This window comes from Miscanthus floridulus, chromosome 3 (genome assembly GCF_019320115.1).
Source record: "Miscanthus floridulus cultivar M001 chromosome 3, ASM1932011v1, whole genome shotgun sequence".
Classification (NCBI taxonomy): Eukaryota; Viridiplantae; Streptophyta; class Magnoliopsida; order Poales; family Poaceae; genus Miscanthus; species Miscanthus floridulus.
Genome location: NC_089582.1, coordinates 8,438,899 through 8,451,799, shown reverse-complemented (window position 1 = coordinate 8,451,799; position 12,901 = coordinate 8,438,899). Strand labels below are relative to the sequence as shown.

General features: G+C 52.5%; 2 protein-coding genes and 1 pseudogene across 2 annotated transcripts; all 3 read left to right on the top strand.

Moving 5' to 3' along the window:
* Window positions 1-1,776: 1,776 nt before the first annotated feature.
* On the top strand, window positions 1,777-3,717 carry LOC136544905 (flavin-containing monooxygenase FMO GS-OX-like 8). The gene is made up of 4 exons (XM_066536960.1): window positions 1,777-2,341; window positions 2,465-2,706; window positions 2,786-2,868; window positions 2,954-3,717. Exons 1-4 carry the CDS (start codon window positions 1,783-1,785, stop codon window positions 3,483-3,485), a joined length of 1,416 nt encoding a protein of 471 aa, XP_066393057.1. The 5' UTR covers window positions 1,777-1,782; the 3' UTR covers window positions 3,486-3,717.
* Window positions 3,718-5,402: 1,685 nt separating this feature from the next.
* On the top strand, window positions 5,403-6,986 carry LOC136543094 (flavin-containing monooxygenase FMO GS-OX-like 8). Its single transcript, XM_066535648.1, has 2 exons — window positions 5,403-5,964; window positions 6,121-6,986. The coding sequence occupies exons 1-2, from the start codon at window positions 5,403-5,405 to the stop codon at window positions 6,984-6,986; spliced, it is 1,428 nt and encodes a 475-aa protein (XP_066391745.1).
* Window positions 6,987-7,173: 187 nt separating this feature from the next.
* LOC136544904 (flavin-containing monooxygenase FMO GS-OX-like 8) lies at window positions 7,174-8,866 on the top strand (annotated as a pseudogene).
* The last annotated feature ends 4,035 nt before the right edge of the window (window positions 8,867-12,901 follow it).

Genomic DNA, 12,901 nt, shown 5'->3' with positions numbered 1-12,901 from the left:
GGCTATTGTGATAAGTTATGTCTTGCAAAATATTATGCATAAAAGTTGTGAAGACTCTGCAACTTCCCAAAAATATAAAATTGTGAAAACATTTTTTCACAAAAGGAAAGTTCTAGTCCCCATATTCGGGACAGGCCAGCCATAGACCATAGCCTACCCATGAAGACACTACCTGACCTTCTGACGAGAAGGAGTTTTCACGATTTGAGCAGAGGGGTTAAACCATTGAGATGATATTCTAGCTATCCAAGCTTTGGCTTTGAAAAACTCTTGGTGAAAAGAAAGGAGATTGGGCTCGGACGGAAACTCTATTTGTCAACTGTGATAAAAAAATAGTGGGCTGCGGGCTGCTGCTTCGAAAAAACTCTTCTACTCTGCAGCGCTTTCAGTGTCGCTGGTTTCAAGTCTGGCGAACGTTTGCTACTTCGGATTCTGGGTCCTATATATAAACCTCTGCGTTGATAGAACACAACGGTTCAATAAAAAAAGAGCCGTTTTGTATGGATTTTGCTGCTTCAATCGTACGGATGATCTTTCAAGTGAACCGAGCCAGTATAGTCTTTGGTTTGGACTTCTACTGGTTCGACCGCTGGTCAGGTTAAGTCCTAGTAACTATAGTTGAGTGTGGTGGTGTATGAACTTTCGCATTTGTTATTCTTTGGTTTTCTTGTGTGTCTCTAGGATGAAAATGATCAGAAACGAGCCAAAGAGGCCTGAATAATTTGCATTTCCGTATCTTTCTCATAGAAACGAAATCGATAACGATATTGCTCGAAATGAATATGACACCCATATTGTGGCATGTCGATATAGGTCAATAATCGATAATGTACACTAAAAATAATGTTATACAACACCATATGCAGGAACGATAAGCCAAGAGTCTTCAAACATGCTTTACTTATTTTTAACTGCTTTACTACCCTTACAAGTCCACACACATGTAAACTGATGAGGTTCAAATAACACAAGACCGTTGAAGTGTGGGATATATATATATAGGTAAAAAGGGTATAATATCATCGGGATTTCCTGGCACGAAAAATGATAAATCACTAAAACTGTCAGGTCGAAACAGTTATCATTTCCAAATTTACACTTTGTATTTCCATTTGCTCCCAAAACACGATAAAATCTCATGAACGAGCCACAACAAACGATTTGGTCCACTTCGGCTTTCATCCCTACGACAGGGTTTTGTGGCATTCAACTGGGCTTGGATCCTGGCATTTGTGCATCAGTGATCCAGAGCTCTTTGGTTCATCTGTCTGCTCTTGTTTGCACATGCCCAGCAGAAACATCGACAATGGTATAGTAGACGGCACCTGCTGCCGAGAGCAAATAAGCACACGTATTAACGACATTATTGTATATTGACGAGCTTGCAGAGTGGAAGCAGAGATGAATCATCATCGTACAATCAGCTTATTCGCTTGGTCGTATTTGACTTATAAGCCATGGGTTATCAGCCAACAAACAATATTTTTCTCTCACACTAAACCAGTCAACAGTACTTTCAACTATAGCTTATACGCCAAACAAGCTCAAACAAACAGAGCGAATAATAGTAGGAGCAGTTGAAGTGAGTAGGAAAAGGAAAACAGAGATACCATCCGTGACTAGGACTTGCAACCAGCCAATATATATATCAAACGAGCAGTTGAAGTGAGTAGGAAAATGAAAACAGAGATGACCATCCGTGATCGGGACCTGCAACCAGCCAATACATATATCAAACGAGCAGCGTGTGTGCAGGTCCACCAGCGGAGAGGCGAGGATGCGATGGCGTCGTCGTCGAAGAAGGTGTGCGTGGTCGGCGCCGGCGTCTCAGGGCTGGTATCCGCCCGCGAGCTGCGCCGGGAGGGCCACGACGTGACGGTCATGGAGCAGAGCGGCAGCGTCGGCGGGCAGTGGCTGTACGACCCGAGGACCGACGCCAGCGACCCCCTCGGCGCTGCCGGCGTGCACAGCGGCGTCTACGCCTCTCTCCGGCTCAACACGCCCAGGGAGAGTACGGGCTTCTCCGACTTCCCCTTCTGCCCCAGCAACGACGGCACCGGCGACGCCCGGCGGTACCCGGGGCATGCCGAGTTCCTGAGGTACATCAGGCAGTTCTGCGACGCGTTCGGGCTCATGGACGCCGTCAGGCTCAACACCAAGGTCCTGCACGTCGGCCTGTTGGCGCCGCGCGGCCACGGTGGCGGTGTCGCGCGGTGGACGGTGAGGTGCTCGCCGAGACATGGTGACTGTGAGGGCGAGGTGGTCACCACGGAGGAGACGTTCGACGCCGTCGTCGTTGCCGTCGGCCAATTCACCCAGCCAAGGCTCCCTACAATCAACGGTAGGTTCTGAACAATCATTACATGTCAAGAAGTACACTAATTGTAAAGGGTGAGGGGTGAATCTGATATCTGAATTGAATTCGTGTTCTTGGTCAATTGAGCTACTACTGCTGCTAGTATAGGCATGGACAAGTGGAGCAGGAGGCAGCTGCACTCCCACTCGTACAGGGTCCCGGACTCCTTCGAAAACCAAGTGGTGGTGGTCGTGGGATGCCACGCCAGCGGCGTGGACATCGCGCTGGAGCTCTCCAAGGTGGCGAGAGACGTGCACATTAGTGTCAAGTCCTTGGACGACGACGGCGCCGTGTTCCCCGGCATGAAGAAAGCTGTGTCCAGGCACCACAACCTGCACCTCCACGTCCAGGCAAGTTTCTGCTCATTCATGGACATGAACAACATACATATAATTAATCCGACAATAATGCTTGTGTTTATGTATGTAGATCGATTGCATGTGCGAGGACGGGCAGGTGGTGTTCGCCGATGGCTCCTCGGTTGTTGCCGACGCCATCGTCTACTGCACCGGGTGAGCGACAAGTCTTGTCAAATCGCGTTCATCTTTTTCAGCTCCTCCGATCATATAATCCGCCATGCAAATATATGAATTGAAGGTACGACTACTCGTTCCCGTTCCTGGACACGGGAGGCCTGGTCACCGTTGACGACAACCGCGTCGGCCCGTTGTACGAGCACACGTTCCCGCCGGCGCTGGCGCCGTCGCTGTCCTTCGTGGGCATACCCAAGAAGGTGGTGGTGCCGCGGTTCTTCGAGGCGCAGGCGAGGTGGGTGGCGCAGGTGCTGTCCGGCCGGAGGTCGCTGCCGCCGGAGGCCGAGATGCTGCGCTCCGCGGAGGAGTACAACCGCGCGAGGGAGAAGCACCTGGCGCACGACATCCTCGACGACTATGACTACTGCGATGAGTTCGGGGAGAAGCACTGTGGGTTCCCGCGGCTGGAGAGCTGGAAGAAGGAGCTCCGGTGGTCGTCCATCACAAGGAGACGCGATAGCACGGAGAGCTTCCGTGATGTCTACCACGACGACAGCGACTTCGTTCGGGAGGGATTTCAAGCACAGGCCCAGGGCTCTCTCGCTCGCAGCAAGGCAACAAGTAGCAGAAAATGTGATACGGGAGGGTTCGTTTAAAACTATTCTTAAATCTTTTTCAACAAAAAAAAACTATTCTTAAATCGATATGCTGGTGAGAAAAATAGCCTTTTAAGATAAAAGGAAAACTTTTGTTGAACTCAAAACAATTTTATTGAGACGATACTATTATACTACTTGCATGACCTTAAGCTCTATTAGGACACAAAGAACATGTAGAAGTTTGGTGTCGGTGGCATACAGTTGGGGTTATCTCCTCTTTTTCGATATTGGAGAAATTGATAAAGGAGATTACTTTGACAAATTTAAAAGAAGAAATAAAATAGATGGTTTCCAATGAATTTTGGTGTCTGTGTATGGGGCGGCTCAACTGCAATTTAAGGAGGCCTTTCTGATAGAACTAGCCCAACTATGTACACTACTACTACAGAAGTGACCTTCATTGCCGGCCCATCACTGCCGGTTTGTGGTTAAAACCGGCAGTGATATCACTCCCGGTTTATATCACTACCGGTTTTAGCCATGAACCAGCAGTGATATTGGGTCATCACTGCATATTTTTCCTTGAATCGGTAGTGATAGGCTACATAAAAAACTTCATAACTTTCTCATATGATGTTTAATGAAGACGAAATTTATAACAAAGTCGTAGTACAAGACGAAATCTACAACTTTGTAGTTCAAACTTTTTTGATTTGAGATCATTTGGATGTCCAAATATGCAGCACAAGATTTTAGAGAGTTAATACCAAAGGAGTCCATATTAAAGATGGCAACAGGCGTGGTGCCCGCGGATACTACCTTCTTATGCCCGCGCCCGCCAGCTAAATCTCTCGCCCGCGCCCGCGCCCGCGACCCGCCACGGGCAACAAACCACGCCCGCGCCCTCCATCCGCGGGCATGAAATGCCCGCGGGCATGCCCGTGTGCCCGCCAGGTTGAGCATATACATAAATCATAGTGCATTACAAGAGATACAAAGATACATATTCACAACAAATCGTGTATATATACATATATTTGCTTGTAGGTCCCACATGTCAGACCTGTGGAGCGGGTCTGGCGGATAAGCGAGCGAGGATAGCAAATTTCTTTGCCCGCGAAGAACTATCCTCTGGGTTCAGGATGGTGCCTGCGCCCGTGCCCGCGGGCAAGAAATGGTGCCCGTATCCTTGCCCATCGGGTTCCATGCCCGCGGGCATGCGGGCATTCTGTGCCCGTTGCCATCTTCAGTCCATATGCTCTATAGTTATAAGTGAGTGTGTAGTGGTAGGAAAGGGCTTTTGATGGAGAAACAGCCAAAACATAAGTTATGCAACTTCGCAGTTCACAACTTTTTTATTTCAAGCCATTTTGATACCAAAGTATTTGATTCACAAGATTTTATAAAAGTTAATGCCAAAGGAATTCATATGCTCTATAGTCGTAAGAGACTGTGTAGTAGTAGTTACGGATCTCGGATGGAGAAGTGACCAAAACATAAGTTATAGATGTCGAAAAGTTATGCAACTTTGTAGTTGACAACTTTTTCATTTGAAATCATCTATCCAACGAAAATTACGTTTAAATTCTCATATTTGAAATTAGAATTTTTCAAACGACCTCGGATGGAGAAACAACCAAAATAAAGTGGTAGATCTCGAAAACTTATGCAATTTTGTAGTTGATAACTTTTTCATTTGAAATCATTTACCCAAAGAAACAATCACGTGAATTTCCTCACATTTAAAATTAAAATTCTTCAAACGACCTCGGATGACCAAACATCGACAATGGTACAGTAGACACGGCACCTGCTGCAGAGATGAATCATACAATAATAGACTAATAGTAGGAGCAGTTGAAGTGAGTAGGAAAATTAAAACAGTGATGACCATCCGTGACTAGGACTTGCAACCAGCCAATATATATATCAAACGAGCAGCGTGTCTGCACGTCCACCGGCGGCGAGGCGAGGATGGCGTCGTCGTCCAAGAAGGTGTGCGTGGTCGGCGCCGGCGTCGCAGGACTAGTGTCCGCCCGCGAGCTGCGCCGGGAGGGCCACGACGTGACGGTCATGGAGCAGAGCGGCGGCGTCGGCGGGCAGTGGCTGTACGACCCGAGGACCGACGCCACCGACCCTCTCGGCGTGGCCGGCGCGCAGAGCAGCATCTACGCCTCTCTCCGGCTCAACACGCCCAGGGAGACTACGGCCTTCTCCGACTTCCCCTTCTTCCCCAGCAACGACTGCACCGGCGACGCCCGGCGGTACCCGGTGCATGCCGAGTTCCTGAGGTACATCAGGGACTTCTGCGACGCGTTCGGGCTCATGGACGTCGTCAGGCTCAACACCAAGGTCCTGCACGTCGGCCCGCTGGCGCCGCGCGCCGCTGACGACGGCGGCGTGAAGCGGTGGACTGTGAGGTGGTCCTCGAGACATGGTGACTGTGAGGGCGAGGTGGTCACCGCGGAGAAGGTGTTCGACGCCGTCGTCGTAGCGGTCGGCCAAAACACCCAGCCAAGGCTCCCTACCATCAACGGTAGGTTCCGATCGATTAAGTCGTCGTTGCCAATAATAGTATAATTGCGTGCACTGATTGCAAAAGATGATGTATCGATTTCAGAATTTTCTTATCTCCTCCCTGTACGTCGAACTGAATTTGTGTTCTTGGTCAACTGAACACATCCGTCATCAGGCATGGACAAGTGGAGCAGGAAGCAGCTGCATTCGCACTCGTACCAGGCCCCGGACGCGTTCGAGGACCAAGTGGTGGTGGTGGTCGGATGCCACCCGAGCGGCACCGACTTCGCGCTGGAGCTCCGCGAGGTGGCGAGAGAGGTGCACATCAGCGTCAAGTCCATGGACGACGGCGCCGTTGTCCCCGGCATGAGGAAAGCTGTGTCCAGGCACCACAACCTGCACCTGCACCTCCAGGTCGAGTGCTTGTGCGAGGATGGGCAGGTAACGTTCGCCGACGGCTCGTGTGTCGTCGCCGACTCCATCATCTACTGCACTGGGTACGATTTCTCGTTCCCGTTCCTGGACACGGGAGGGCTGGTCACCATCGACGACAACCGCGTCGGCCCGCTGTTCGAGCACACCTTCCCGCCGGCGCTGGCGCCGTCGCTGTCCTTCGTGGGCGTGCCCAGGCTGGTGGTGGTGCCGCGGTTCTATGAGGCGCAGGCGAGGTGGGTGGCGCAGGTGCTGTCCGGCCGGAGTCGACTGCCGCCGGAGGACGAGATGCTGCGCTCCGCCGAGGAGTACCACCGCGCCAGGGAGGCGGCCGGCGTGCCCAGGCGCCTCTCGCACTCCATCTTCTTCGACATGGACTACTGCGACGAGTTTGGGGCCAAGCGCTGCGGCTTCCCGCTCCTGCCGGAGTGGAAGAAGGAGCTCCTGTGCTCGTCCGTTGCAAGACTGCGCGATGCCACGGAGAGCTTCCGTGACGACTACCGCGACAGCGACTTGGTTCGGGAGGGCTTGCAAGCACAGGGCTGGCATACCGGCCGGCCGCCGCCGCCGCCGGAAGACACGAGAGTAGAAAACGAGTCATTAGTATGAAGTTAAATAAATCTATAACTAAGTTATACATGATCCAATGAGTATAAAATTTTTACTACAGTTAAGCATACAATAATGTGCCCACCATAAAAATTTCACCGCAATTGGGCCAAGCGAAGGGGGCAAATATATCAAACGAGTAGCGTGTATGCACTCTGCAGGTCCATCGACTCGGCGGCAATGCGAGATGTTAGCGTCAAAGAAGGTGTGCGTGGACGGCGCCGGCGTCTCGGGTCTGGTATCCCCCTGCGAGCTCCTCCGCGAGGGCCACGACGTGATGGTCATGGAGCAGAGCGGCGGCGTCGGCGGGCAGTGGCTGTACGACCCGAGTACCGACGGCGGCGACCCCCTCGGCGCGGCCGGCGCGCAGAGCAGCATCTACGCCTCTCTCCGGCTCAACAAGCCCAGGGAGACTACGGGTTTCTCTGATTTCCCCTTCTTCCCCAGCAACGACGGCACCGGCGACGCTCGGCGGTACCCGGTGCACGCCGAGTTCCTGAGGTACATCAGGACTTCTGCGACGCGTTCGGGCTCATGGACGTTATCAGCCTCAACACCAAGGTCCTCCACGTCGGTCTGTTAGCGCCGTGCGGGCGCGGCCACGACGGCAGCGTGACGCGACGGTGCGGTGGTCGAGACATGGTGACTGTGAGGGCGAGGTGGTCACCGCGGAGGAGGTGTTCGACGCCGTCGTCGTAGCGGTCGGCCAAAACACCCAGCCAAGGCTCCCTACCATCAACGGTAGGTTCCGATCGATTAAGTCATTGATCTCAGATTTTTTTTTCTCCTCCCTGTCGAACTGAATTTGTGTTCTTGTTCTTGGTCACCTGAACACATCGATCAGGCATGGACAAGTGGAGCAGGAGGCAGCTGCATTCGCACTCGTACCGGGCCCCGGACTCGTTCGAGGACCAAGTGGTGGTGGTGGTGGTCGGATGCCACCCGAGCGGCTCGGACATCGCGCTGGAGCTCTGCACGGTGGCGAGAGATGTGCACATCAGCGTCAAGTCCATGGACGATGGCGCCGTGTTCCCTGGCATGAGGCAATCTGTGTCCAGGCACCACAACCTGCATCTCCACCTCCAGGCAAGTCGTCTCTGCTCGTTCATGGACATCAACAACATACATATATGCATATAATCCGACAAGAATGCTTGTGCGTATGTATGTAGATTGATAGCTTGTGCGAGGACGGGCAGGTGGTGTTCGTCGATGGCTCCTCCATTGTCGCCGACGCCGTCATCTACTGCACCGGGTGAGCGTATAGTATAGGTGCCAACGCTTCAGAATGATTGCCAACTGATTGCTGAATGCTGATGAAATCGTGCAATGGTCTCAACTATAGGTACGACTACTCGTTCCCGTTCCTGGACACGGGAGGCCTGGTCACCGTCGACGACAACCGCATCAGCCCGCTGTTCGAGCACACGTTCCCGCCGGCGCTGGCGCCGTCGCTCTGCTTCGTGGGCGTGCCCAAGAGCGTGGTGGTGCCGCGGTTCTACGAGGCGCAGGCGAGGTGGGTGGCGCAGGTGCTATCCGGCCGGAGGTCGCTGCCGCCGGTGGCCGACATGCTCCGCTCCGCGGAGGAGTACAACCGCGCAAGGGAGACGGCCGGCGTGCCCAAGCGCCTGACGCACGACATCTTCGACCTGGAGTACTGCGACGCGTTCGGGGAGACGCATTGCGGGTTCCCGCGGCTGGAGGACTGGAAGAACGAGCTCCTGTGGTCCTCCGTCAAAAGAGTGCGCGATGCCACGGAGAGCTTCCGTGACGACTACCGCGACAGCGACCTTGTCCTGGAGGGCCTGCGCTCACAGGGCTGGCTTACCGGCCGGCCGCCGCCGCCGCCGGAAGACACGAGGGTAGAAAACGAATCATGAGTGGCGGCTCGTTGGCCAGACAAGTCGCTGGGGAGCTCCCGCAGCAGCTTTTTTTTAATTATTTTTGAAAGATCCGGATTCCCGGCTTGTTTGACAAAGTACGTTGTTGTAACGTGGCTTTGGCGGATGGCGAAGGCCCCTGGCAGCGGGGTGTCGCCAAGGCGTCTTCGAGTGTCTTGGGGCGGAGACCGGGCGCTGACTAGGAAATTTCCCGACCATGCTCGAGGGGTCATCGCGGACTCCGCCAAGGCCAGGCACGCATCCCGCCGACTGCTCAGACGGGTGTCTCCGGTATTACAGGCGAAGGCAGCCTTATCTCTAAACTAATCGAACAAACAATCTTGCCTATGTGTGCGCAGGTACTCAAGCGCGGGCGCTCGCGGTCCGCGCAAGCGCGCCAGCATGGCCCCTGCGCGGCCGGGCGGAGACCTACGGATGATGTCTCCGCCCGGACCGGCGGGGACCCTCCAAGGCGACGGCGCGCCCCTGAGGGCGGAGGCCAGCGGCCAGGTAGAGACCTGCTGGTGATGCCTCCGCCCGGATCGGCGGGGACTCTCCAAGGCAACGGCGCGCCCCTGAACGCGGAGGCCGACGGCGAGAACCATGGCCCCCGCGCGGCCGGGCGGAGACCCGCAGAGAACGTCTCCAACTGTCCGGCGGAGACCCGTCGAGGGAGCGGCGCACCGTGGGAGATGAAGGCCAGCGCCGGGGACCCAGGCCTTTGGGCCGAAGACCAAGCTACAGTGGGCCGACTGCTCATGGAAGCCCATTACTTAGAAACGGTGTGGCAGGACTGCCCCGCGAACAAGAAGCCAGCGGCAGAATATTCCAGGAATGCACTGTAGCAGTTGAGGGGCATTGTAATAAATTCTGTTATGTGGTAGTTGAGTCCTATAAATAGGGGACACTTGTAACCATGGAGGTTGGTTGGTGAACGAGTTAATGAAACCATAGTTTTCTGCATCATTCCCTTACTCACCACTATCCCCCCTGTCGTTCGTATCCCGAGCCTTCGCCCGAGGCCGATCGTCAGAGCAGCAGCGATCACAGGTCAGCGAGGAAGGCCTAGGCGCAACATTCGTAGCGCCTACGCAACCTCGCCAGCGGAGGATGACACCAGAGCAGACGCCCAGGGTCAACCACCGGAACCCCAAGACCAAGAGATTCAAGATCCGGAGGCCCAACCAAACTCAGCCACAGCACCCGAGCAAGAACTGCAACAGCTGCAAGCACAGTTGCAAAGAGCGCAACAAGAGAGGGACAGAATGGCAGCAGCATTCGCAGCTAATCAGCAAGCTATTCAAGCGTCAGCACAAGCAGCAGAAATAAGGCAGCAGTTGGCAGTCCTACATGCTGAGATGCTAAGTATGCAGCATGCAGTACCAGCAACAACCTCCGCAATTCCAGCCTCTGCAGCAACACCAACTGCAGCCATGCTTCAAGGTTCTACGCCAGTGATCAGCTAGCCGACAATGCCATCTCAGATAATACGGAGGCCTATCGATCCCAAGTCCCCACTATCTGAAGGCATACAACAGTCGCCATGGCTAACATTGTACAAGCCAATCACACTACCCAAGTTCAATGGAAAGACTGACCCCCATCAGTTCATTATGAGTTATGAGGCAGCATTAGCCTCTGCCGGCGGAGACGATACCGTCTTGGCAAAGTCATTTGTCATTGCAGCCGAAGGCGACGCGCTGGCTTGGTATTCTATGCTCAAACCAAGCACAGTCTATTCTTGGAAGAACCTTCGGGACAAGATATTGGCAAACTTCAAAGGGCTAACAGCACAGTCGTTGACTTCCACAGATCTGTTTCAGTGCAAGTAAATGCAGGGAGAAACACTACATGACTACTTCCGGAAATTCGTGCAACTAAAGGCGAAGGCACCAGATGTCCCAGACGAGATCGCCATTGAAGCAGCGATCAAAGGCCTCCGAATTGGGCCGTTCGCAGCACACTTAGCAAGAGAGAAACCAACCTCCATTCAGCAGTTGTATGACGAGTTTGAGAAGTACTGCAGATCAGACAATGACCTATGCAAGAGGCTGGAGGAGCAAGGTCAAAACAGACAACAAAACAGCAGCAAAAATTCCCAAAAAATCTATACGAACTAGAATGTATCAAATCAGAAGCCAGGCTAGGGGCAAGTGCTCAGTATCGAGGGTCAACCCCAACACGAGCAAGGGCAATAGCCAGCGCCAACACGGCCGGAGACCTAGACAAGGAACCAAGGTCGGCAAGGTTACCAAGGCAAAAACTAGAACATAAACCAAAGCCAGAAACAACGCAAGCCATATTGCGTCTTTCACGGCGAAAACGCAGGGCACAGCACCAAAGATTGTCCAGAGACAAAAGAAACACAAGAAAGGATGAAGAACAAGTAGACTGCCCAACCTCCGACACAGCAGAGCGCAAGAGAGGTCAACACCACATACACAACTGTCCACCAGCAGTACTGCCCAATGTACCCAGCGCTAAACGCAACCCAAATACATCCCTCCATACTGGCCTCTGCCTATTACCCAAACTTCCTACCAGCATGGCGGTCATCACCCTCGCAGCAGCCTCCGACGGGCAACTACAGGTCGGAGGCAAGCCTGACCTACATAAACCCAAAATCTCCCCATATAACCTACCTCGAAACAAACCCACCGGAACAAAACCGAATAAGGTTCTAGCCTCCGCAGCCACAGCACCACATGCAGCAACTACCTCCGCCACCACCACACAACCAACCCGCAACACCAAAAAATGAGCCAAACCTAGAAAACCAAGTCAACCCTCATGGAGCACTGCCAACAATTGGCATGATATTGCCAATCGCTGGAGGATCATCGATGGAGTTTCAAACGAAAAAGCAGAAAAAAGATCACCTCCGCCTAGTAAACAATGTAGCAGTCCAAGGCCTGGCGAAACACACAGATTGGTCCAGAGTCCCAATCACCTTCATAGAAGAAGATCTCTAGCTAGAGAGCTACCCTCACACAGACGCAATGGTGATCAAGACAAACATAGCAGCATGGGAGATAAGCAGAATACTGGTCGACACGGGCAGCTCAGCAGATATCATCTTCGCAAATACATTCGACCAAATAAAGCTCAGCAGAAATCAACTACAACCCTCCGAATCCCCTTTAATAGGATTCGGAGGCAAGCAGATACAAGCATTAGGAAAAATCTCACTCCCAGTGTCATTCGGAACCCAAGTGAATGCCAGAACCGAGTACATAACCTTCGATGTTGTCGATCTGTATTACCCATACAATGCCATCTTGGGCAGAGGATTTACAACCAAATTCAACGCAGCACTGCATATGGCCTACCAGTGCATGAAAATACCAGTACTCCATGGTATTATCATAGTTCAAGGCAGCCAGAAAGAAGCAAGAAACATAGAGAAAGCTATCTACAGAGCCCAAAGAAACATCAATGCAGTCGAGTCGGCGAACAAAGAACTAGAGCCTCCAGACATGCCCAATGGAGAAACAGATATGACAGGTCAAGAAGAGACAAAGCTGATCCCTCTAGAAAAAGAGTTATCGGACAGAAAAGTAACAATCAGCTCAAAATTGTGCAAGGTAGAAGAGGAAGAGCTCATGGCAACCCTAGTAAAAAACAAGGACATCTTCGCTTGGTCAGCCTCCGACCTCCAGGGAGTCAGCAGGGACATCATACAGCATGAACTAGATATCAATGAAATCATCAGACCAAGAAAGCAAAAACAGAGAAAAATGTCGGAGGATAGAATCCTGGCAGCAAAGGCGGAGGTGCAAAGACTGCTAGATGCAAAAGTGATCAGGGAAGTCAAGTATTCAGAATGGCTTGCAAACATAGTCTTGGTACCAAAGAAAAATGGCAAAATGAGAATGTGCATAGATTTCATAGATCTGAATAAAGCTTGCAAGAAAGACCCTTTCCCACTGCCAAGAATAGATGCCTCCGTCGACAAGGCAGCTAGATGCCAGAGGTTCTCCCTCCTCGACTGTTTCTCTAGGTATCACCAAATCTGGATGAAAAAAGAAGACGAAG